At 31.6% G+C, this 27899-nt stretch overlaps 1 protein-coding gene and 1 long non-coding RNA gene across 4 annotated transcripts in view; one reads left to right on the forward strand and one right to left on the reverse strand.

Annotated features, from left to right (window-relative positions):
* Positions 1–2591: 2591 nt before the first annotated feature.
* On the forward strand, positions 2592–8938 carry LOC139512883 (uncharacterized). The gene is made up of 2 exons (XR_011662357.1): positions 2592–2738; positions 8392–8938. It is a non-coding gene; the product is annotated as an uncharacterized lncRNA (long non-coding RNA).
* A 12588-nt stretch (positions 8939–21526) lies between these two features.
* The window catches only part of LOC139512889 (protein piccolo-like), a 55482-nt gene continuing 49109 nt past the window's right edge, over positions 21527–27899 (reverse strand). For 2 of the 3 annotated variants that reach the window (XM_071300848.1, XM_071300856.1), the window contains 3 exons: positions 27173–27283; positions 24835–24886; positions 22810–22946 (listed from right to left, as the gene is read on the reverse strand). In XM_071300848.1, the coding sequence (XP_071156949.1) occupies positions 24879–24886; positions 27173–27283 (119 nt within the window). In that variant the 3' untranslated portion in view covers positions 22810–22946; positions 24835–24878. Of the gene's footprint in view, positions 22947–24834; positions 24887–27172; positions 27284–27899 lie in introns of all 3 variants that reach the window. The other variant, XM_071300839.1, reaches the window with a different exon arrangement.

The following is a 27899-nucleotide window of genomic DNA, read 5'->3' on the forward strand; positions in this document are numbered from 1 at the left end:
TTATTCTGAACTATATTTGTCATTGTTAAAATCATTATATATTCTTTGCCAGTATTTTGATTTTAGTACTGTTGATTTATTTATTCACATGGGTATTGATTTTCGTAGATTATGGAAAACTTGGATTTTCGTGGATTTCTGTTTCAACGACTTACTTTTCACAGTAACCTTCATTGTACAATACTACCATGTAGGTGTAGTGCATTTATCCATCACTTGCGTTTTGCAGAGTAGCTCAATCATTTTCTATGCTTCATTTTTTTACAATTGGTGACTGATTATACCTTACCAGACGTGAAAATGGCTTCATCGTTATGACGTCGTAGAAGGCGTCCCATATATTAAAATTAAAATTAAAATAGCCTTGCCAGACGTCATAATTATTTGGACTAAAACAACATGAGCTTATACTTGAGTGTTTATCATCATATAAATATTTATTATTAATAATTATTTTTTCATTTTCTTGAGGTATAATCTGATGGGTAGCCATTACTTGGTTTTTGGTGTCACGTGATAAACTAGTATAAATGATACATGATGATGTGAATATTCTAGTTAAATAAATGAATTTGTAAAATTGTACAAAGTGTAAGGTCGTTAATCTATCTGACTTCGACGGTTTTAAAGTCCTTTCCGGATTTGTATGTTTTTAAAAGTTTATATATGTTATTTTAAATCTTTTGTATCTATTGCAAATGCTTGTTTTTCAAGAGTCTCCTTTTGGTAATTTTTATATCTCGAGCTTTTCCGTTATAGGTCATGCCATACAAACGAGTCATTCTCACATAATTTTAAGTATACCCCACGCAACGTAGTAATAATGTTTTTGACCCGTCCGTCTGTCTGTCCGTCCGTCCGTCCGTCAATCCGTCAGTCCTGTTTATTGTCATCGCAACTCCTCTCAAACAACAATACAGAATTTCATGAAACCATTTTAGATGATAAGGACATACTATGTAGATGTGCATATCTACAGGAAATTACAATTCATCTTTTTCTAGGAGTTACGCCCCTTTGAACGTATTTGCTTCAATATACTACTGCAACAGATTGTCATCGCAACTCCTCTCAAACCACACAACAGAATTTCATGAAACCTTTTAAAATAATAAGAACATACTTTGTATATGTGCATATCTACAGGAAATTACAATTCATCTTTTTCTAGGAGTTACGCCCCTTTGAACTTATTTTCTTCAATATACTACTACAACCGTTTGTCATCGCAACTCCTCTCAAATCATACAACAGAATTTCATGAAACCTTTTTAGATAATAAGGACATACAATGCAGATGTGTATAGTACGATTCAATTTTTTCCTAGGAGTTACGCCCCTTTGAACTTATTTGCTTCCATATACTACTGCAACAGTTTATCATCACAGCTCTTCTCAAACCACACAACAGAATTTCATGAAACTTTGTAGATAATAAGGACATACTATGTAGATGTGCATATCGACAGGAAATTATGATTCATTTTTTTTTTCTTACAGGTATTTTATTACTCCAGTGCCAATGTTTGGACGTGAGGTATGTGAGCGCGCTCACTAAGGTTCTTTAATCACATTTACCATCACTTTTACTTTCATTGAAAAAATCTGCTGACACATTGTTTCGTGATATTTCATTTAAACTTGTTTAACAATGGCTGTTATTTATTCATTTACATGACCATTTTGCTTGTATTGATATTTTTTTTTAAACCACCTACAAACACGTGCATAATCACAGATACAACCAAAAACTATCAACTTTGAATATTTCAAGATTACAACAAATTGAATGTTGTTAATCTATATTAATGCATAACTATATGATACAGGTTTCGTAAATATCAAATTATCTACTTAACATAGGCACCTCAGTATTATAACATAAAGTAACATTTTGTGAAATTTATAACAAAAACGACATAGATTATTCTATATTTTCAAAGATCGATCCTTTGAAAAAAAAGTAGAAGAAATTACGTAACATGAATAGATGTACCCTATGCAAAGTTTTTCGTCCATATCACCTACGTTGTGATGATGGTCTGAAATTCAAGGTTATAAACAAAAGGAAACAATTGATTAGGAATATGACAGTTGTTATCCATTCGTTTGATGTGTTGACACTTTTGATTTTACCATTGATAAAGGACTTTTCGTTTTGAATTTTCCTCGGAGTTCAGTATTTTCATGATTTTACTTTTTATTAAATCTATTTGTAGTAGTTTAGAAATCTATTTCACAAGCATCGAACATACTTATAGTAGGGATCGAGATATATGTTTGTAAACCCATATGCAATATTCTTCCATGCATTGTTTTTTTTATTATTCAAAGGACATTTTTGTGGTTCTAAATACGTCATCTGTATATTTAGGGAGCATATTATAACTCTTGAGACCGTTTCCCTGAAGATATTTACATTACGTAATTTGTATCTTTGTCAATTTCTTTCTAATTTATCCTATAGATCCCCAAAAGATCAGTATCAAACAAACGGAAGAAAATAGCTTCTCACTTATCTTTTAAGATTCTATATTTCGTTCATGACTTGAAGTTCGACGGTTTTCAAAATACAACGCATATCTACAATATTGAATACACATATTGTTAATTTGTGTTCAACCCGGAAGCTTATTTACACATCATAAACGTGTATTGCATTCTTAAAATTTTCAACGTTCTTTAAATAGAAACATAACACGAAGTGACCCTGTTTTAGAGAGAGCATTTTAAAAGAGGTAAGTTTGTCATGATAAACTCTGATATTTATTTTAAATTCATACATTTAAATTTTTATGTATTTAGTATTTCATTTAAATCCACATATACCTTAAACAACGCAGTATTATCGCATATTATACTCATCAATTTAAGAACACGCCAGCCTATAATATAGATTAAATCGATACAAATAGTAATTGAACGGAAGCTTTAACATAGATTCTTTGAATGGATTGTATATTAGCAGTTGCTTTCAGGGACAAGTGATAAGGCTTTTGATGCATAGGTAGTTGTCTCATTAGCAATCGTAACAACTACATATCATATGTTTTATCTATAACATGAAATTAAATTTAACTAGAAAAACCAAAATACACATGCTAGATATCTATTTGCATTTATATTTATGTTTATGTCGGATTATATGACCGCCTTGAGTCTTCCTATGTCATTCCAATGGACATTTCAATAACATCGGTCTGGAATAAAACGAAATGCTAATACATGAAAGAGTGTCCATGCATTGTAAATCGTTTCTTTTTCAACCTTTTTGTAATATGGATATACGTTTTAGTATATAACTGATAAAAAATCAAAAATGAGAATTTTAGTCAAATCAGTACTAGTTCCCCTTTAAAAATAAATCGGGATTTATTTTTACATTATTTTCAGTCAGAAGTTATTTTTCTACCTCTCTTTAGAAAAGTAGGTAATCTTATATTTAATTTAAGAGGAAATGTGTGTTAGTTTAGAAATTACTTGTACAATCGTCTAACATTATTCTCTAGCATTTAATAATGTGGCGTAAAGCAGCCAACGATCAATCAATCTAGCACTTAATTACTTAATTGATTCGTTTTCGTGCTCAAATTTTGGGTAAATATTGATGTTTCTTATTAGAGAGATAAATGTTAGATTACAACCCGTACAAGGACTCATTCTGTACTAATGATCCTAAAGGTTCCTATATGAACCTTATCTAAACATATGCATATGCAACAGTTCTTCAATGCTTTGGTTTTTTTATTCAAAGGACATGTGATCTTTTTTTATATTTATCCTTTGTAAATTTAGGGCCAATAGTATTACTCTTAAGAGTGTGTCGATGCAATAGTAACTTATTGATCCCCGCCATTTTCTTTTTAGTTCATCCTATTGATCTCCAGAAGATCAGTATCAAACCTTTATAAAACTTTCTTCTCACTTATATTTTAAGACTTTTATATTTTAAGATTCTATAAAAAAAAATCATACCTTGACATTCGACTTATTTCTTCAAAATACAACGCGTATCAACAAAATTTATTATTCATATTTGTTGATTTGTTCTCTACCCGGAAGCTAATTTACACATCATATATTGCGTTCTTTAAATTTTTACCGTCCTTGATATATACACATAAGATGAAGTAATACTGTTTCAGAGAAAGCATTTAAAAAAGGGAAGTATGTTATGATTTACCTAGACATTTAAGCTTTTTTTTTCAAATTTCTGAATAACATTATTTACTGTAATTTGTATTACATTTAGGCACACATATGCATATAACTACGCAGTATAATTGAATTTCATACTCAACAATTCGAAAACGTCAGTCAATAATATTGATGAAATTGGTACAAATAGTAAATGCATGGAAGATGTAATATTTAATGGGACTTCTCTAAAACTATTTTATATACTACCTGTTGTTTACATCAGAGACAGGGATTAGGTGTTTGGTGCATACTAGATGTATCGTAACCAATCTTATTATCATGATTAATGATCTATTTCTTATACTGTATTGTCATTTTGGTCTTTTGTGGATAGTTGTCTCATTGGCAATCATACAACATCTTCTTTTTTATATTACCACAGCTCTTTATTTTAAAAATGGTGGGAAACGCAGTTTAAGAAACAGAAACAGTATTTATACATCCTCGGCTTTTGAAGATTTGGCTTTGAGCGTTCCAGATGAAATTAAATCAAGAAAAGCGGTGCAGACAAATAAAATTTATGGCATGCCGTTTTACTATTTATTCGAATTTCAAGATATCTCCTATAATATATAAGATATCTCCTATAATATATAAGATATCTACTTTAATATATAAGATATCTTAAATAATTTCATTTTTATAAGATATCTCATATATTATATAAGATATCTTTAATGTTATATAAGATATCTCATAAAGTTTATATGATATCTTATCAACTATATCATATATCTGATAAACTATATAAGATATCTTATAAAGTATATGAGATATCTTATAAACAATTTTTATATAAGATATCTTATATAGTTTATAAGATATCTTATATAGTTTATCAGATATATCATATAGTTGAAAAGATATCTTATATAGTTAATAAGACATCTTATATAGTTTATGAGATATCTTATAAAGACAATTGTATAAGATATCTGATAAACTATATAAGATATCTTATAAACTATATAAGATATCTAATAAACTATATAAGATATCTTATAAACTTTAGGAGATATCTTATAAACTTTAGAAGATATCTTATAAACTAAATAAGATATCTTCTATAATATATAAGATATCTTATATAATTTCATTTTTATGAGTATATGAGATATCTTATAAACAATTTTTATATAAGATACCTTATATAATTTATAAGATATCTTATAAAGTTTATGAGATATCTTGAAGTAAGAATAAATAGCAAAACGGCTTGCCATAAAAATTATTAATCGTGTTGTTTTCAATTTCGTCTAACTGATCTCTATCATAGAACTCATAACCCCGGGAAAATGTACCACGAACCATAAAACATATACTGATTTGGGAACCAAATACGGAACAAATATCCCATTTTCACCTTTTGAAATATCTAATGTATGTTGAAAGCCATACTGCATTCGCCGTGTCCATCTGTTTGTTCGTCAAACTGTGTTAGTCACGATTCTGTCACGTGCTTCTCATCAAAATGAATTCGTTTTTAAATAGCAGCAGCTTGACTTTGTTATGTCTGATCGTTTTTCAGATCTGTTATACACCAACTTCGTGTTTACCGATAGTTTGAATATTCAAATATGTTGAATGAATTGATATTTTTCGTCACATTTTTCTCTAGACCTACTGAAAAGAAGGATTTCAGCAGCTTTGCAGTTATTCGTAGTAACAGTAACATTTATCGGTTGTCCCAGTGTCTATATTACACTGCTCAGCTCTTAATAAACTTGTTTATCGGTCGTCTCACTGTCTATATAACTCTGCTCAGCTCTTAGGTACCACTTCACAGGTATAAAATAAAAAATGAACCAAAAAATGTAGAATCATGTTCCATGCATGGCTTTCTAATACATTAAGTCAACTGTTTGTGTCATACATGTGTATATGTATGAAATCAGTATCTTCCAAAACATTTATTTTTACAAGCTAAGATGGTAAAATATTATTTCTCTTTTGTGTATCTATGGCAACATTCTGCTTTTATTTACCATAAAATATTGCAAAAAGAGTGATAAAAATGTGACATATTCCCCCAAAATTTGGTTCAAACTAGAATTTCAATGCCTTTGAGTGCTACCTTTTCTGAAAATGTTGACATTATTCTCCCAATGATAAAAAAAAATGGGTGTCTTTCGCCTCATTTTTCTGTAAAATTTAATCACAAAGTTGGTGAGACACAAAAGTTGGAAAAATATTACAATAATTGCCGGACCAATGTTTGGTATATAAAAATACGACTGTCATTATACCCATTTAATATCCTTAACTGTACAATTTTTGATCTTTTAATTCTCATAAAAAAATATTGTTGATCGATGAAAGTCAGATTTCCAGTATTGATATGCTAGTATGATAAAGTGTTCATTTTATATCCTCATAGTTCACGTATAGGAAATAATAATTTCATGCTGGGATTGCTTTTGATACGAATTATTATACAATTCAAGATACGTTTATAGCATTGGTTTATGTTACTGTTTTCTTTAGGTGACATGTTTATGGCCTAATCTACACCTTTGATGGTTTTTAATCTGTTGATATCTCTCTCGGGTTAATAAGTATGGTGACTACGATTTACACGTAAATCAGGTCAATGATATTCCGTCAATCCAGACAATTTGTAACCTTGAATTTAAACGGCTTCAAATATTCACTTGTTTTCTTTTAGAAAACTTTAGAAAGAATTTAAAAACCAACGAACATGTTAATGTTGCTTAAACCACGAAATTGTTACGCCAAAATGCGAAACTACACACATAGCTGTGGTTTGCTACCTTAATAAAATTTCATTTCAAGGATTTGTGACATCAAATACGTGACACTTTAACCAAGACATATCTACGACGTCCTAATATTTTAACCGACGTTGATAAGTTCGACCCAAACTTATCAGGTCATCCTACGGTTTGCGGGTAAAACAAAGAAAACACTACCAAAAAGACGCAAATACAGCGGGATAAATCGATGATTTGACAACCTGACAATCGGTACATATCACGGCTTTATTTCGTTCGCTGCGCTCAATCGACATAAAGCTTCATAATCGGTACGAGTCGATCAAACACGCTTCCTGTTTAACGGTACTTTGAATTTTGAGTGCTTATATGCTTAGCACGACAACACGAAAATTCTCAATGTTGTTTTGTACATCATTAATATCAGATTTTAATAGGGTAGTATTATCAATCGCACGTTGATTGCCAAGAATACGTTTTTCAATAATTTTAAATTTGGATTAACCCGTTTCTGATTGGCTGATTGTCAACAGCTCATGGACATAATTTTTTCATGTGATAGTGATGTCATCTACGTTTTTTCATGATTTACTCCGACCCAAAATGGAATTTAGAATAAAGTTATAAGGAATGACTGTAATATTGTTTCTGTCTATTCAAAAAACATAAAAAAAAATGTGGTGCACGCTTCGCAGGTTATTCAGTGTGCACAACATTTTTTCAAGTTATTTCTTCATCAACAGAAACAATATTACAGGCATTCCCTACTTAAAATAAGCCTTGAATTATAAAAAGAATGTTATTAGAAAACTCTGAATATACTATTGTTACCGAATCACAATATTTGTTTTGACGAACAGAATAAAATATCATTCCGGCACATCTTACGTCTGGCAGTATGACCACTTCGTTAAAGTACTAGTATCATGTATGTTAACTTCAGGGTATGAATTCACACGCATCCACGCCTGGACATTGTTGTGACGTTAAATATGATGCATCATTGGATTATGTGACTACCACGCTGTTTTCACATTAAAAAGAACATTTTGCATCAACTCTATGGGGGGTCCGTAGATGACCTGTTGCAAAGACTTTTTTCCCTATTCAACTTACCATCAATGTTCAATGGCAGTCTTATTCCGACTTTCATTTAAGTCAACCTATCTTGCAGAACCTACTTTTTGATTAATCTATATATGTACGACACTCAATATTAGGTAAACAGCATTTAATAAATCCATCAAATCCCCTTATATACAGTTAAACTTGCATAAACCAAACCATATGTAAACCGGAAACCGATCTAAAGTTAACTTATGTATCATGTCCTGCAATGCATATTGTTTAATAATTCAACCTGCTTATACTAAAAACATGTATAACCAGAAGAAAAATCTTTAATCACAAAGTGTATAAGCTTATGCAACTTCAACTGTACATTCCTGTATATTTTTAGGATGTCATTGGAAGTTTTAAGTACAAAAGAACATACCGATGATGGTTATGGGAGACAATACAGCGCAAAACACACAGTGAACACAACATATAAACATCCAAAAGGCGTCTCGTTTATGCATATTCATGAGGATGGGAAAGATTATGAGGACATATATCGTTACGAGACTGTATCAATTGGCGATATAAATATACGTTATTCTTATGATTGGGGAAACTATTTTACATGGGAATATGTTAAGATATCAAAACAGAGTGATGAAATTAGCTATGCACAGCAAGAATTTGGACCAGTCGATCCTTTAAAGAAGGAAACTCGTCAGGCTGATAAGGGAAAAGAGGTTTTAACACAACTTAGTGAAGATCTGTGTTTATCACTGAAAGATTTTGTCCATCTTCTAACGTCAAACTTTAAAATCAGTTCTGATGTTTTGAATTTATTCCTGAGATAATTTGTTATACAGTGCAGGAGATTTGAGCTGCGGATATTAAAATTCATATGAATCATTCTGAAACACATTTGTCATTATTAAAATCTTCATAAACAAGTTGACAGTGTTTTTAATCTAGTTTGTATTTGCTTTTGCTTGGGTAATTATCTATACTTTTTAGGTCTGCAGACATTTTTTTAGGGGGATTTTATTGTGACATCATACGTATAATTGATATATTGTTCCCCAACCCACATTTCACAGGAACATGCGTCGTACAAAAACCATTCCATAAATAGTTTATGTATAATTCCAAAAATTTAATTTATAGCCAGAGAGAGAGAGAGAGAGAGAGAGAGAGTCAAATGAACATTTAAAATTATGTCCAAAACAAACAGACATTCCATATTTACAAAAGTAAAATAAAAACTACGAAAGGACAGCAAACAATACCAAAACATCTGATGAGAAACGAAAGACTGAGCAACGATAACCTTACCAAAAACCGGTGGTGAACTTTTGTGCACCTGAATCTAAAGCAGTTCATGCTTCTAATTGCTTAAAATCAAATACAAATATGGCAATAAGTCGCTTTCGGTAATGTCACAATTAAGAAGATGGAGATAGGATTGTGGTTACGTCTGGTGGAATGTATCCGATAAAATATGTGATGTAGGTATTCTATATGGTTTAAGGGTTTAAAAGTAAACTGTTCTACTCAAAAGTCAAGCATTCTTCATTCTGTACTTAGATATATATCATAAAACTGATTTTAAATTTATTTTTCAGAGAGAGAGAGCATTTGTTCATCTCTTGTGCTTGGCATTTTCGATGTTTTTATTATTTTTGCAATTTCTTTACTGATTGTACCTTTTTACATATCCTTCGAAGTTCTAGTATACTAATATCTTTGATGTGGTTTTCCATCCCACTCTCTAAGAGACACGGGATTTTCTAGTCGAAATAAGGAAGGAACGAATCATTCGTCTATGCAGCTATGAATCTGATATTGAATAAATAAGTATAATTTATAATGAGCAGTAAATGATAAATTAAAGTTGCTGTTTAATCAAGTTGAACCAACAACTGCGAAAAATAACCAGTTGTGTTTCAATTGAAATACTTTTGTCTAAATGACCATTGAGTTTATTTAATTCAATGCAACAATAGGTAAATTTCTTTCTTCTTTTTTTTTTCATGTATGTAAGTATGTGCATATAGTGAGTACTTATTAACTTCAATTAATACTGATATATTAGTGACCGAATTATTATTGATATTCGGTAAAACTATATTTTACTGATACATTGACAATAAACATATATTGTATCTACACCCACGTTTCATATTACCCGTAGGTGTTGACGCAATGTTTTTTTTTAAATAAAATCCTAGCTTTTGGGTAAAATAATGTTTAAGTTTAACGATTTTCAAGCAACTCGTCCACATAATGTCCCAGATCTCTGAACGTCTTTTCCAAATCGAACAAATTATTTAACGATATCTTCGAGTGGTTAATTCTGTTTTTTATGAAAAGCTCATTGAAATAAAAAAAAAAACTGTCCATGAATTCAAATTGTTTCAAGTGGAAGTTAGTAGAAACAACTTAGGTTAAGGTATATTAAGATTTCTTATAAACAATATGTACTTTTATACAACCGTTTTTATAAGTTCTAGGTAGAGTTCAAATTAGAATGAGTTTCATAACAAAAGACGAGACAAGACAAAATATTTTATTTCTTCAGACACAAACGTGTACAAGAGGTCAAAACATGATAAAGTATACATATAAATCGACAGTAGAGTAGTGTATATCAAAAGCACGTGATTTTCATGACAATTATATATTTATTTACCTATTGAGTTTAAAGGATAACATTTGTACAGATATTTCCTAATTATTCAGTGATTGTGAGTACATAAATATATGTATATATGTATACAAACAGCATCTACAACAAATAAGTAATCTTTCTAAGAAAAGTACATACTTTCCTATACACTTTTATGTTGCAAAAGGAAAGTAAACCGATTAATTTCTGGCTTGAAGGACATTGTAAGTAATAATTAGGTACAAGATTTGGTCTAAGAAGTGAACAAACACACATAATTATAGTGATATTCGTCGCCAATATTTTGATTACATAGATGACATATCCTATTTTCTTTTGAAATATTTTTCCATCTTCCCGTTTCAACTGGAAATTTAAGAATTGAACATCTAACTTTAGCCAAAAACAATCTATCAGTATTTCCAAATTGTAATAGATAGGGTTCTAATTCAAATATACTTTTGAATTTACCATAGAATTTTCCTCTTGAAGAATTATTAATGACAAAAACAATTGTTGTATAAACTGATCAGCAAGTTTTTGTTTGACAAGATATTTCAATATTTCTCTATTCATAGGTATTTGATCATTCCATATAAAAGTAAGACCGCATTCATCAAAAATGGATTGTATGTACTACGTAACCCATTTAAAATGTGTGGGTTTACTCTGGTGATGTTATAACATAAGCAGTGTATATAAAGTGCGAATCCAGTTTGTTCATTTTCACTGTCAAATGCGAGTATGTCTACTGTCAAATGCGAGTATGTCTATTGCTGAATAAAGAATGATAGGAAAATCTGCGTTTGTTTACTTTTTGAAAATACAAAATAATTGATTTGAATGTAACTATATTTTAACACAATTTCGTTAGAATATAACTTTTTAATGTATAATAACAGGGTTCAAGTCCAAAAAAGTGTAGTTATAGCAGCTGAATCCGTAATATTGTTCACTGAATGCGATTCAGTTTAACTATTAATGCGATGAATTATCACTGTAAGGGCAATCATTTCTGATGTGCAATTAATTTTCTTTGTTGTTTTATATAATTTAAATGACTTTTTAATATTGATGATATTTACAATTTGAAATACAAGCTAGTCGTAGATGCTTACTTGAATATACACGGGTATAACCAACATAAGTTTTATTCCGGACTTTGTGCGTTGTTTATCGTTCGTCGAATTTTTTTCTGTACGTTCGTTGCATGTTTTCGTCATAGTTCTGTGTCGTTTGTTAGTAAAACATCGAGCACATAATTAGCTGTTTCTATATAAATGACTACCTTTTTTTGTTAGCAAGCATTATTTTGCAACTACTTAAACTATTTGACATTTCTAACATTTCATATTAAAGATTGAAACAACCTGAATTTTTTATTTGTTTGACGTGAAACAGAACTTACTGGAGCTAGAGAAGCTCCCTCATTGGGAGCGCCTGGTTGCAAACTAGTTTCTTGGAACTCCAACATTTTGATCTTGATGTAAAATGTTAAGCTCACACGAAGGTCAGGGTGATATGCGTCACATCGCCTTAAGGTGATAAACGTTCATATCATGCATGTTCAAATATTTTTTAGTAGTTTGTTATAATAGTTATCAAAGGTACCAGGATTTGTCATGGATCCGAAAATTAATTAGAGCAGAACATCAATGAATATAACATATTTCTACGGCGAATTTTCCTAGAATAGTTTTAGTACTCACTTAAAAAAATCTTTGAAATTTGTCACACCGTTTCTGAAATAGTCACATGGTGTTCACGTAATATAAATGACATACAATGCTGTCAGGAGCAGTAAACTTTGTTTTCATAAACATTGAATACTTAACTGAACAGTACATCGACGTCGACGTACTGTTCAGTTAAAGTATTCACTGCTTATGAAAACAAAGTACTCTTTGGTGAAAATATAAGAACGGTCTATTTACCAACATCGATTCGCGATGTAGCGATTAACGTCTGGAATCAACTGTACGGCGGTTGTCCTCCGTGGTATAAATAGACAATAATATTACACAGCCTCGCATTTCCCCGTTTCTGAGCCTCATCCATGTATCGTTGATATGTCAAGTCAATGCACTATTATTGTCTTTATACTGCAATCTAAGAAAAACATTTTCAATTGTTGTTTAGTGTGTTAATCTTATTTATTTGATTTAAATATTGGGGAAAATCCACCCTTTAAAAATGCCTCATATCACACAGACGGAGAAATATACAACACGATGAAATGTACACCATTACCTGCTAAAAACATCAATCAATGGTGAACGAATTCGTTTGTTTATAGACTAAAATATCAACAATAAACATAAAATACAATGATTTATAGGTTGCATACAAAAAATATTAACAAGTGAAATATGTTTTTCCAAAAATTGTAAAAGAAACAAGTTTGAGTCCAGTCATTCACGCGTCAGTTGTTTGTGCAAGAAGAAAACGTGTCCACTCAAATCAAGATCGTTTTGTGATTGTTCTTTGTTATCTAAAATGCATCTATTAGGGTTTGGTTGGCTTGCTCGCTTTGTTTGTATGAATGTTTGCTCAATCTTAATTACAATGCTTTAGCAAACATTTATACAAACAAAGCAAGCAAGCCAATCAAACCTTAAAACTACAAGCATTAGGAAAATAGCTCTAATGACGTTTTATTAGTATGTGATGTAGATTTAGACCGATACTGAAACTTTGCTTTTTCTGCGGCGTTGATTGGCTAAACTGTCCAAGATATATGTATTCAATGATTGTGTGTCTTAGGAAGGGATATATTTTGTCCTACATATAGATGTGGATCTGGACAAATTATTAGCAAAAAATGTAACTTTACGGAATTAATTGATTACCTCAGACTTTCACTCACTAGGTGTGAATTTCTGATGTATATATAAAAAAAAAAACAGTACACATTATATATTATTTCTTATTTTATTCAAAAATCATGAATTTGTCGTCTGTTTATTTATTTTTATACATCAGAAATTCATATATACTCAATCCTTATGACTTCATAAATTTTGTTCGACTGTCGGCTGAATTAAGACTTTATATCATAAAAAATATTGAATTTCCTTCTTCAAAAATGCATCGCATGTACAATAGAAATTAATCGCCCTAGAGTGAAAATGGAAGTCTAGTATCATTATTCGACAGTTAACATGAATCGCATAACGAAAACAGCATAGTGGGAATTTGATTCAATATCAACAAGCTGAATAACAAAACCTGTTTTAAGTTATACAACATGTTTGCGTGTTGCTTCATTTTTGTGAATGTTATAACGTTTTCTGGCTTTATGGATATTTTTTTTCGACGAAAGACATTTATTAGTGTACCAGGGTTTTGAGTTTGGTTTCTTTCGTGATTTGTAGTGCGGTTTTGAAAGTGTCTTCTTTTTATTCTTCTTTTTTTTTATTTTGGAAAAGCTCATTCATTTCTCCGGTGACATTTTCTATGTCTTGTTGAGTACATGTATCACGTGTGTATTGGTCAGCTGATCGAGACTTTTGTGAAATGTATTTACAAATTCGTTTCGGTTATTGTCTTTCCACTTGATTGTTTTGTGATGTATCATGTGTAAGTTCATGATGTGGCAATACTGATTTAAAAACAATGATGCATTGTGTACATCAGAAAAAGTGGTACAAAATCAAGTTTTTCAAATTCATCTACTAAAGAGAACAGTTTTGATGATAAAAGCAAATTATCAATAAAACAGATATTTTAACATGTAGTACATTCAATACCTATAACAGAACCAAGTCTGGGGTTAGCTATATAAACATTGTTTTTTTTTACACATATCCAACAGGTTATGATCATAGTTATTAATATGACAATGACACTCTGATATTCGAGATAACGGCATATTTTGAAGCTTCAATTGTTCATAATCTAACATATATGACAACATTTCATCATGACTTTCTAACTCAAAAATACCAATCAATGACTCATCAGGAACAATAAAATCATCTCGTGTTTCCGTTTTTGCATTAAAATCTCTAATAAGAGAGACCAATGCATTAAATGTATCAGCAAATGTCAATAATTCATTTTCAATTTCTTCAAATGCATCAGTATTTGCATATTTCGAATTTTCCGGTGGTATATAAACAGCACTTAATAAAACACCTTTTTCAGTTTAGAAGACATTTTTGAAATTTAAACACTTTTTTTAAAACTGATGTACTGATTCAAAATATTTTTGTATATAATTACTATTCCACCTGACTTTTTAGTTGCACCCTTTCTATTCTTTGTTACATTTAGATCAATTATACCTAAATCATCTAATTTAGTTTCAACAAAAACTAATACATCATATGATATGTTTGAAAGATATTTGAAAATTCAGTAAATTTTAGTTTAGACTGTAAACTACATACATTAAGATAATAAACATTTAGTCCAGAAGTGTTTATTCTGATTCAATACAATATTTTCCCGTTCCCTTTGTGATCTTGTACGCCTGTCCTATTGTCCTGTGGTGTTCTGTGGTGGTATAGACTCTATTGGATTCTTTGGCATGGTTCTGTTGTTGTTCACAGGTACAGACATCGGAGGGTGTTGGTCAGATGGTGGCTGTTGAGGTCCATGATCAGTTGGTGGTTGTTGGGGTCCTTGTTGATGTTGTGGGTTCATCTTAGGCACAAATTCACGTTAAACGAATCGCCTTTTGTCGATAAACAATTTATCCTCTACTAAGACTGCTTCGTGTCCCTTTTCACGAGCATCTTTCAAAATTGGGATTAGTTCACGCCTCCTTTTTATTATTTCAACTGGAAACTTTTCATGTACATAGTATTGAGGTTTTTGTTTAAGTTTGTTTTGGCTGCCTCCAAAACTCTATTTCTGTCTTTTTCCTTTCAAATTTTGCAAGTATACTGCATGGACCTCTGTCTCCGGGTGCGGGAATTTCTCGCTACATTGAAGACCTGTTGGTGACCCTCTGCTGTTGTTTTTTATTTGGTCGGGTTGTTGTCTCTTTGACACATTCCCCATTTCCATTCTCAATTTTATAAGCATGTTTTCTGTGTTTTCTGTTGGATTATACTCATCAGAAATGCCTTTAAATATTATATTGTCTCTCATAGACCTCTTTTGCTGATCAATGATTTTTTCCTGTAGTTTATTCCACCTGACTTTTTATACATTCAGATATATTGATGATGTTCTTTCCATTAACAATCCGAACTTTTCGGATTGGGTTCAATTAATATATCCACCAGAACTAGAAATTAAAGAGACAACAAACACGGCATCCTCCGCCTCATTTTTAGACTTATACCTCGAATTTGACATACACAGTCATCTTAGTACCAGAATTGATGACAAACGAGACGATTTTGATTTCCCCCACCTTAGTAGCAATATACCAACTTCACCTGCATATGGAATATACATTTCCCAACTTATTCGGTATTCAAGAGCTTGCAGCTCCTACGCAGACTTTGTAAAACGTCACCAATGTCTGAGCAGAGAGTTGATGAACCAGGGGTATGTCAAAGAACGTCTCGTCCTTTTTTTTTTAAAGTTCATCGGAAGGTACCCAGAACTTGTTGATAAATATTCCGTACCAACTTCACAAATAATACACGATAGTCTTGAAGTATAGATTTTGCGTACTGACGTTGTTTATCATCTTAATAGCGTGTTATATTATTCTTTTATTTGTCTTTATTAATATTACTTTTACTGTTAAGTCTGTTTTTTGAGATATCCTTTTTGACGTAACTCTGTGCTTATGTATCCCATCATACAAAATTATTTTATGATGTGACTCTGTACCTAATATGTATCGTGTCATACTTTGAATGACAAAATTATTTTATTTACTATAACACACCCGTGATATCGCGGGTCCGTGACTGAATTAAAGTATATAACTATGCGCAAGCCTTATTTTAGTTTTATTTTTTATCCGATAAAGTCATGCCGATTATAAGGTACACAGTTTTCTCTGCTTTCAAATCTTTCTGTTTTAACCAGTCGAACTGGAACTTATCAATTATTGGTAATATTAATTATTTGGATAACGAAAGGTCCTGGAATGGAGTATTTTTTAATCAACAGCATTGTCCTATGTTAGTTATAAATAAAGTTGAATTCTTTGATTCACTGTTTTATGTCATGCCCGCTAACAAATTGAAAACGGTTCCTATATACACCTTATTTTTAGTCCAGATTTTTAGTATTCGTATTGTTATCTTAGAAAGTCTTACTGATTAAAATACTACAATAGGTAACAATTTGACAATGATTGAATTTAGTAGTGTCAACCCTGTGATTATGATCCGTGTGTGTGTATATAGCATAATCCTAAATACAACGTTTGGTGGTGCACCTGTTAGATGCGGAACGTACAGATAAGGTAATAGGTAACAGGTGAATATACTATTGGTATCGGTCTCGGACTTGACCCGGAACTTCTTAATTATTGGCAATATAAATTACGTGGAAAACAAAAGGGCCTGGAGTGGTGTAATGTTTAATCAACAATCTTTCTGTTTGAACCAGTCGAACTGGAACTTATCAATTATTGGTAATATCAATTATTTGGATAACGAAAGGTCCTGGAATGGAGTATTTTTTAATCAACAGCATGGTCCTATGTTAGTTATAAATAAAGTTGAATTCTTTGATTCACTGTTTTATGTCATGCCCGCTAACAAATTGAAAACGGTTCCTATATACACCTTATTTTTAGTCCAGATTTTTAGTATTCGTATTGTTATCTTAGAAAGTATTACTGATTAAAATACTACAATAGGTAACAATTTGACAATGATTGAATTTAGTAGTGTCAACCCTATGATTATGATCCGTGTGAGTGTATATAGCATAATCCTAAATACACCGTTTGATGGTGCACCTGTTAGATGCGGAACGTACAGATAAGGTAATAGGTAACAGGTAAATACTATTGGTATCGGTCTCGGACCTGACCCGGAACTTCTTAATTATTGGCAATATTAATTACGTGGAAAACAAAAGGGCCTGGAGTGGTGTAATTTTTAATCTACACCTTTGTACTATATTAGTTATATATACAGCTAAATTCTTTGATTCGTCGTTTTTACGTTACGTGATGACGGCTGACAAATTGGACCTCGTAATTTTAGTATTATAGATAATTAATAGTACTTTTACTGTCAACCCACTTTTTTTTTTGTTATATACATTTGATGTGACTCTGTACTTATGTATCCCGTCATACTTTGAACCACACTATTATTTTATTTATTATTACTTTATACTGTTTAGTAAGTTTTTGTTATATCTATTTTTCGTAACTGTATTTATGCATCCCGTTATACTTTAAACGACAAAATTATTTCATGTCTACCTGTGCGAATTTCAAACACGCAATTTTACACCAGTACTCAAAACCCTCCTTCCTTGATGGGTGCATTTTACATAGACAAATAAAATCGTATAATACAATCAAAATGAGGATGTTATTTTATGTATGTCCTTTTTTGCTTCTTCGTTGCATTTGTTGTTTTTATAGTGATTAAGATGATAACACAATGATGACTGCTGTACCCCTATTTTTGACATTTTAACTATTGTGTCTGTTTGTTTTGTTCACGCATCGGTGACAATATAATGGAATGTGATACGACTGTCATACAAGTGAGAGGTTTAACTAGCTATAAAACCAGGTTCAATCCACCATTTTCTACATTTGAAAATGCCTGTACCAAGTCAGGAATATGACAGTTCTTGTCCATTCGTTTTTGATGCGTTTTGTTATTTGATTTTGCCATGTGTTTATGGACTTTCCGAATTGATATTCCTCTGAGTTCAGTATTTTTGTGATTTTACTTTTTATAATTTTCATTAGTTAATGACATATTTCGTGTTTCTATTTCTTGTAGTTTTAAGTGAAAACCACCAAGACTCTTGTCCAATGACACAATATGAGATTATGGTCCTTTAAATCAGTTTTAATGCCACAAAATTCACTGTCCAGCTTATTACAATGTTCTTTCATATCAACTAGTCTTGAGAATATATTTTCCAAAATGTCAAGTTTTTGTTATTTTATTCTGACTTCATGCATAAACTGTATTAAATCAGGATGAGGCGGGGTTGATATAGGGTGCATAGGAATTGGCATTGAAGGTGTCTGATGTCCCGTCTGAGCTGGTGTTGTATGTGGGGCTTGTAGGTGATATGGGGTGAATGCATATCCATTGTTTGCTCCATAAAGTCTTGTCGAGATGAGGAAATAACATTACTTGATAGCGGAGTATCATTTAAATTCTGTGTATACTGTGTACGATATTGATTTGAACATGCATGCATTTGGGTTGGAGGCAAAGAGTACTGTTTTGAACCTGAGTCGTTCAGTTGTTCAGGTCAAAACCATCTAATTTGGTTTGTTTGAAGAAGGAGTATCTGTTGTTGTTTTTTGTTTATTATTATTCATACCCGATAAAATTCTTCATAATGTAGTTAGATCATCAGTTCGATTAATGTTCTCACAAAATAACTAATCAGTGTTCTATAAAACCACTTATAACTTCATGATAATACTTTTAGTCTCTGCACAATTTTTCATGACTCCTACTCCTGCCGCCATTTTCTCATCGATTTTGATATATAACAGCGTATACATGGACACAGTTATTAAATGTTATCGTGTGTATCACTCAGTCTGGCTGTCGACAACAAAGACTTTACGCAATTACAGTATGTCAGGAGCCACTCAATAGGGATATACCTAATTACTATCTTCACACATGTTCATTCATAAAATACAAGTTTTTGCATGAAAGTTTATAGGAATTTGTTTTTGATATATTTATATACTCACGACAAAAAGTTTCTTTTGCTAGAATGAGTACATTCAGAGGTGATATGACCAAGTAATCTAGAGAAAAAACGTTGTTTGCATTTTTATTCATGATGATTTCGAAAGCCTGTCACATAGCCATCCCTCCCTTATTTTAACTTAATCAGGAATGATCGCCCCCTTACAATTTGAAATTGTTCTCGCTTATTTTTCGGTTTCTGTTTCAATATATGTCCATGAATTTAATGATATGTTCACAATACATCTGTTTTTGAATAATAAATCATGTGCACAAGACTAAACTGGTCAACTGTAACACAAGATAATGTACAGGTTAGTATGTCAACATAACATTTACTGTTAAACAGTAACAGTGTTATAATAACCTTGAAACTGGGTGCACTCGTTTAATATTCTAGTATAAAAGGAATTGTGAACATATTAAATTCATGGATAGATAGCTGTAACACAACTAAAAAAAGATAAGTACAATTCTAAATCAAATCGGTGTGATCCGTCCATTCGTTTTTCAAATCAACAGAACAGCTGCATTCAACAGGTCGGTCACATTTCCTTATACGGACATGTATTATTTATCATACTTATGCCCCCGTCAATGTATGTATTAGTGTTTGTTTACAAATAAAGCATTTTATTTTTATTTTGGCGATTGACCTATCCACTGAATGATTTGCAATGGACTACTTGTCTATGACTGACACACTACTAAATTTTCCACTTATTGCCAGAAAAGAATGTTTCTTACTTTTTTTTTCTCTCGGTTACTTTGTGATATCACAATAGAGACTTTTTGCTGTGAAAATATAAATATATTCAAAACAAATTCCTTTAAAATTTCATGCAAAAAAAATTGTTTTATGGATGGACATGTGTAAAAAAGGAATTATTCATATCCCAATTGAGAGGCCCTGACATACTGTAATTGCATGAAGTCTTTGTTGTCGACAGCCAGTGACCGACACAATATCATTTAAATATCAGGTGTCCATGTCCATACTGTTATGAAATTCATTCTAAACTGGCAATTTGAAAGAAAATTAGTTAATACTTCAGTGTTTTTGTTTTATCTATATCTATGTATATTATTATTTTCTCATTTACTTTTGTAATAATCCGACGAGTAGCTAGTGCTTTGTTACTGAGGTCACGTGACAAGGCGAGCGTGACCTTAACGGTGCATTCCGATGTAAATCGTCAAGTTAAAAAAATACATGTTGTGATATTGTACAAAATATTAGGTTGTAACTCCCTCTGACTGTGTTCGACTGTTTTAATGTTCTTTTTTGGTTTGTATGTCTTGAAATGTTTTATAATTTTGGCTTTTAAAAACTTTTTCACCTGTTGGTTTATTTTTAAAAGAAACACATGTTGTATAATTATTTTTTTTCACAACCGCTGAGTTAGTATCGTTGCTGATGGACTTTCAGGGTTGAGATCTCACAAACATGTTTAACCCCGCCGCATTTTTGCGCCTGTCCCAAGTCAGGAGCCTCTGGCCTTTGTTAGTCTTGTATTATTTTAATTTTAGTTTCTTGTGTACAATTTGGAAATTAGTATGGCGTTCATTATCACTGGACTAGTATATATTTGTTTAGGGGCCAGCTGAAGGACGCCTCCGGGTGCGGGAATTTCTCGCTACATTGAAGACCTGTTGGTGACCCTCTGCTGTTGTTTTTTATTTGGTCGGGTTGTTGTCTCTTTGACACATTCCCCATTTCCATTCTCAATTTTATTTCAGTTCACAAATATACATCCTCCGAGCAGCCAATGCCTTGGTACTGACATGATTGAAAACATCTATTTTGTCAATGACTTTTCAGTTCTTGCAATTATATTGTTACCGTAAAATGTTTTGACTGGTGGGTTTTATCTTTTTGTACGCCCTATAATGTTTCTTCGACTTATGAGTCGTGAGTCTCCTTTTGGTCATTTTTATATTTCTAGCTTTTCCGTTGATGGTAAAACATACAAACGTGTCATACTCACAGAACTTTTAATTACACTTACCATCACTTTTACTTTCATTAAAATAAATCTATGAACACATTGTTTTTGATATTTTAATTTAACTTGTTTTACAATGGCTGTTATTTATTCATTTACATGACCATTATGCTTGTATTGATATTTAACAAAACACGTACAAACACGTGCATAATCACAGATACAACCAAAAAGTAACAACTTTGAATCTTTCAAGATTATAATAAATTAAATGTTGTTATTCTATATTAATGCATAACTATATGATACAGGTTTCTTAAATATCTAAATATCAAATTATCTACTTAACATAGGCACCTCAAAATAACATGACATTTTGTGAAATTTATAACAAGAACGACATAGATTATTCTTTTTTTTTTCAAAGATCTATCCTTTGAAAAAAAAGTGGAAGAAATTACGTAACATGAATAGATGTGCCTCAAGGATTTGTTTCCCGTCCATATCACCTACGTTGTGGTGATGATCTGGAATACAAGTTTATAAAACAAAAGATTAACAAAGAATCATACTTCCAGCGGAAAGCTATGACAATGTGGCAGCTTTGGTTACCATGTCGTCGATTGATTCCACAGCTTATGTGATGATTATTTGTCAAAAAACACGATGCTTATTTTATTGTGTTTCAACTCCGAGATTTGTGCCAAAAAGCAACAGTTTCACAATTGATCGATTGCATAAAAGCAACAGTTTCACAATTGATTGCATAAAAGCAACAATTTCATATTTGATCTTATGTTTGAAATAAAAAAAGATGTGGTATGATTGACAATGAGACAACTCTCCACAAGAATCTTCGTTAACAGATTCATACACTTTTGTGCAACATGATTATGTGCCACTAGTGGAGCACGAACGGCTCAACTCTAGGATCACTTCCTGTTACCCCTTATTTTGGTGGGGTTCCATATCTAAATCTTTCGTTTTGTGTGTACTTTGGTTATGGTGTTGTATAATCTACGATTGAAGAGCCGGTACCTTTTTTATGTATAAAAATAGTCATAAGGTGTAACAACTTCAATTAACATAACATATAACTATACTTTCTAAAACGTAAACAGTTTGATAAACCATTGAAAACATTTACATCGGTAGGAGCCAATGTCGAAAAAGCAAAGGAAGCATTTGACACTTTCTAGTATTCGCAGTATCGAATAAGACTCATATTTATGTATATGAACAGTTAACATGACTCAAAGAAATGTTCTGGTAAAGAGCAAAAACATAAAAAAAATGCTATAGAATCAAAATCGATGCTTATAATGGTAACTTGATTTTTATAAATGATTTGAAAATGTGTGTCTCTCTTGAATTTTGGCGGCAATAAAATTAGCTACCAAGTTTTTGAGACTACAATCAAACTACTTTGGCACCAGAGACATGTTTCCCCAAAATACAAAGATGAACGTGTAACAGCTTATAGTTTTCAGCTATATCACAGATAACAATATCGTGTATGCACCTGAAAAGAAAAAAGAAAAACAATATTTAACAATAAGAAGTGCCGTAAACGCCAATGCGACAACAACAATGCAACGCACTATCACAAAAACGACATTTAGATGTCAAGATTACCTCTTTCGTTCTTCAGAACAAAATAATATCTCCCTTTAGAGGGCTGCAAAAGTTGTTTTTCTTCCAAAAGTACTATCTGTGTAAAAAGTGTTTTTTCTTCTTGTTTTAAAAAAAACTAATACAGACTTATTTTGGAAGTAAAAAATGTAAGTAAATACCTACGTCACAACGTAATTATTTTTAAAATTACAACAAAAAACGGCTATACCCATTTCTATGTAAATCGTTCTTGGTGCTGAAGTTTGTCATAAAAATATAAATCTATTTGCCATATCCATATATCATGTATATCAATATGGTGACAATGCCCTTGTATTCAGATCCGGTGTGTAGTCACTTCCTGTTTTATACTTTGATTTTTCATTTAACGTACTAAGCATGGAATTTTATGTCGATGTCTAATGCATGTACGTTTGGTTGCTCTCTCATTTACTTTTCCTTTTCAATCATACAAAATCTACACATACATACTAAAAAAAACGAATCTATGAAACAGTGTTTTGTTTTGTTGATCTTCAATTCAATCATTTGCAATTTGCATTCGTTGAATTATTTTCTACCAAATTATAAAATATTGACTGGCGTCCCTTTTTTTGCGGTCTCTTTGCAACACTAAATCATCGAAAAACATTTCAAATGGTTCAAAGGACATCAATGGTCGATTGGGACACGTAGATGTACAATTCATTTCAGTTAGTCGGTACTAAAATGACGACTTGAGACTTGCTATAACCATAGCAAAATGGCTTGATGCATTCGACCATCTGAGGTGTATTGGTGGTTTCCTGACCGATCCCGTCTCCATCAACAAAACAAAAATATACTATCAAGGACTTTCGGAGAGCTTTTAAGGTGGTACCCAACACTTTCACTAAAATTAATTTGGCTCGTTTAATTTTCATAAAATTTTGACAAAGTATTTACTTTGACCCTAAAACAAGTATATAAAAATTTCAAAAATTTTGAACCAACCGTTTTGTCAGAAAAATTACACTGGTTATATAGCAGTTTGACAAACAACAATTTTGATCATTGAGAAGCTTAATATTCCCTTTTCAACACAACGTAATTAAAACGTTTAGCTGATTTTACAGAGTTATCTCCCTGTAGTGTTAGGTACCACCTTAATATAGGTAACAGTAGTTTACCGATGTTCAAATCTCATTAATCAGTTGAGGAGACAACTCAAGGTAACAAACATTAACTGAGGAAATCAAGGGTGACTGGGGTATAGAAATATGGTCACTTGGTCTTCTCCCGACCGGCAGTAAAACGCTTGCTGAAGTGGGGCGTCCGTTTTGCTGTGCGGGATGTATCAAGTTCGCAGTCACGTCCGTCAGAAGGGGACGTTAAAAGAGAGTGCCACGCTCTTTGCACGTTAAGAACCCTTGCAACTACTCTTTGAGGGGTCCGTAGGTGGCCTGTTGCAAGGCCAAATTTCTGTCCCTATCCAATATACCCTCATTTTCCAGTGGCAGTCTAAATTTTCACGACCATCATCCCAGATGGCCTCTATTGAATCAACCTACCTATTGTATTTATTGTGAACTTGTTCTCGTCCTGAATATGCATGAAATATTTGCCACTGGACGTTAAGCAACCAACAATCAATCAATCAATCATTAATCGGTTGAGAAGACAACTCAAGGTAACAAACATTAACAGAGGAAATCGAATAAACTCCAAAAGGAGCGACACCGGTAGCGTTGACAGGGTAATCGAGATCGACTTATAGATTTTTTTATCGTATATTTAGCATTTCTGCATATGCTTACCATAACTGATGCTTAGTCGAAAGACTGATATCTCCAGTATGTGTTCATACTCCTAAAACGAGAACAGTATTAATCAATTAGTATATTTTGTTAGGCTAATATTTTATATTAAAAAATATTACTTAGATGATTATGTTATTACAGTAACAATTATAAAAAAGCAAAGGCAATTAAGTGGTACAATGTACAATAGTTTTGTTGTTCTTTTTATTGTCAAGTTTTAATGAATTTGACAAACAATGTATGTTTTGGTTTTCCTTGAATAAAATCTCACAATTTTCTTTCTTTTTTTATTTTTTTGTAAAACATTTTAAATGTAATCTTTCTTTGAATAATGTGTTGATAATTCACTGGGAAATCCAACTTACACCACAACTAAACTTACTAATGTGGAAATAGGTTGGTTTGATTTTCCGTTGGGATTTTAACCAACCAAAGATGAATTTGAAATAAAGGATACCACATATATAGTTACGTTTGTTTCATATCTGGACTATCATGTAGAATTGACAATAAGAGTTGGATGACAACTAAACTTTACGACAACACAGATCATTTTAATTTTCTATTTAAGTTTTCTGTGTATGAGCTTGCGTATCCTATTATATATTTTTTAATGACCTCTAACAATGCTTTTGCACATAGGCTTCCAAATGGCAAAGTCAAATTATTCCTTGGAATGTTTTACGGACGCCATAATGATCTGATTGACCATTTTGGAACATTTGTGTCATAGATAACCACGGATATACTGGACGTAAAACACTCCCGTTTTTTTTTCGATTGTGATATTATCGAATGCGATTTTTCATTTTAATTTGCAATGAGGAGGATAAGTGCCACTACTAGAGAAGTAATAGCTAACCCTGAAGGGGCACCTGAGTACACCCCAGAACATACAAGGGTCTAGGTTGAAAACTGTAGGAGGATTTGATTTAACAAAAGCGGTACTGTCTTTGGAACAATTTGCTGAACAAAAATGTTTTTAAGCCTAACAAAATTAAACATTTGTAGTTCTATTTCTAAATTGTAATCGAAAATAAGAATCATGTCATATTTCATAAGTTAGCATTTGTTTTACTTCCTATACAGTGTGATCGTCACAAAATGCACACACAAAAGGTGACCATTGATTCCATTGTGTCTTATTCCAACAGACAGATCATTGATCCAATGTTAAGGACAGTGATTTGTGAGTATATGTTACCCAACTATTTTAAAAACTATTTCCGAATATAAATGTCGACAACTTCAAAGCGTTGAATACTCTTGTTAAATAGTTCTATTAAACTTAAAATGTGTTTATGATGTACATAAAAAATATAAAAATAACATTATATGATTATGGGTGTAGTATCGTTTAAAACTTTTCATATATCTCAAAAATATTATGCTACATTAATTCTATTATTATTTTTAATATAATTCAATTGTTCTTTAAATTAAATGTGTAGTTACTTTCTTATTGATATATTTCAGTTCTTTTTAGAAAAATAAAATTGACAAAGGTTGCTTATAATTGCTTACATGTACTTAATATAAACTTGGGTTGATAGTTGTCTCATTGACAATCAACCCACATCTACTTTTCTTTAAACTGAATGTTTTTATATCATTTACACATATTTGCAATATCAACTGTTTTATCACCAAATAAACTTTTGCATTTTGGCTTAATTAAAATATATGCCTTTTGGCTTAATTAATATAAATGCATTTTGGCGTAATTAAAATATATGCATTTTGACTTTATTAAAATATATGCATTTGATCTCAATTACACATACATGCAAACATTCAAAAACATGAATATACTAATTTTACTAATCATGTTGACAAGGATTATCACAAAGCTATATATGGCATGCTGTTGTTCGTGTTATCATCCTTTCAACAAGTGTTCTAGTCTAAAAGAAATCAATTGCTTATATATTAAATAAATATGAAAACAATACTAGATACAAAACGTCCTACAAATTTCATGCTTAACAAACTACTAAATAAAATGTCATCAGGATTCTATATTTATATCATTCAAGAAAAAAGGCTGAAAGATTTCGAAATCTTTAAAATATAATTTCATACGGCTTTAAAGAAAAGAAATTGATTCACAAATAATTCATAATATATGATTCAAGCAGAAGATGAAAAAATCTTTAAATAATAGAAATTATAGAGAACGGCAAATCAAAACAACAGTCATTTAACAATAACCTTTCATCATTTTTTTTCTTGAAAGTAAGCCGACGGGAAATGCGAGTAGAACGAATTCTCTGGATGAAATGGCGTGCTAAGAACATGACGTGCGACACACCACTGAAACAATGGGTTACGTTACCAGGATGTGACGTAGTAAGTGCCGCAGTAAGTGGCATGTCATTTGAGTTGTGTCGTAGAAGAGGTGAAGAATGTGCAGAAGATACGTCTGTGGAGTCAGAGGCAGAAAGACCTATAGAGAGGAAGTAAATGTATGCTTTGTACAGTTTGTACATTAAGCCTAATACGCCGTTTCAGAATCTAATCTATTCATGAAAAATTTCAAAAACGTACACCAAAGCGTCTTGATTGGTTAAAAAGTAATAAACAATTGAAATTCAACCAAATCCATGGCGTTATTTTCATTTTGGTGTCAGAACAATGAAAGCTACCAATAGACTTTTAGATTCTGAACCGGTCAATTGTACAATAAGTTACAGATTATACGTTTAAATGCAGTGCACAGTTTCAGTTATAAAGCTGACATGTAATATCATATATTAGTAATGAGTAGAAGTATGGATAAAACAATGAAGTTTACTTATGTATACTACTGAATGTACAATTTGGAATTTTCATAATAACAAACATTCTTAGTTTTCATTGAATAATATTAATTACAATAATTTAAAGTGAGAGGTTTAGCTAGCTATAAAACAAGGTTTAATCCACCATTTCCTACATAAGATAATGTCTATACAAAGTCAGAAATATGACAGATGTTGTCCATTCGTTTGAGTTTTTGATTTTGACAATTGATTAGGGACTTTCCGTTTTGAATTTTTCTAAGAGTTCGGTATATTTGTGAT

The sequence above is a fragment of the Mytilus edulis genome, chromosome 1 (assembly GCF_963676685.1).
Source record: "Mytilus edulis chromosome 1, xbMytEdul2.2, whole genome shotgun sequence".
Classification (NCBI taxonomy): domain Eukaryota; kingdom Metazoa; phylum Mollusca; class Bivalvia; order Mytilida; family Mytilidae; genus Mytilus; species Mytilus edulis.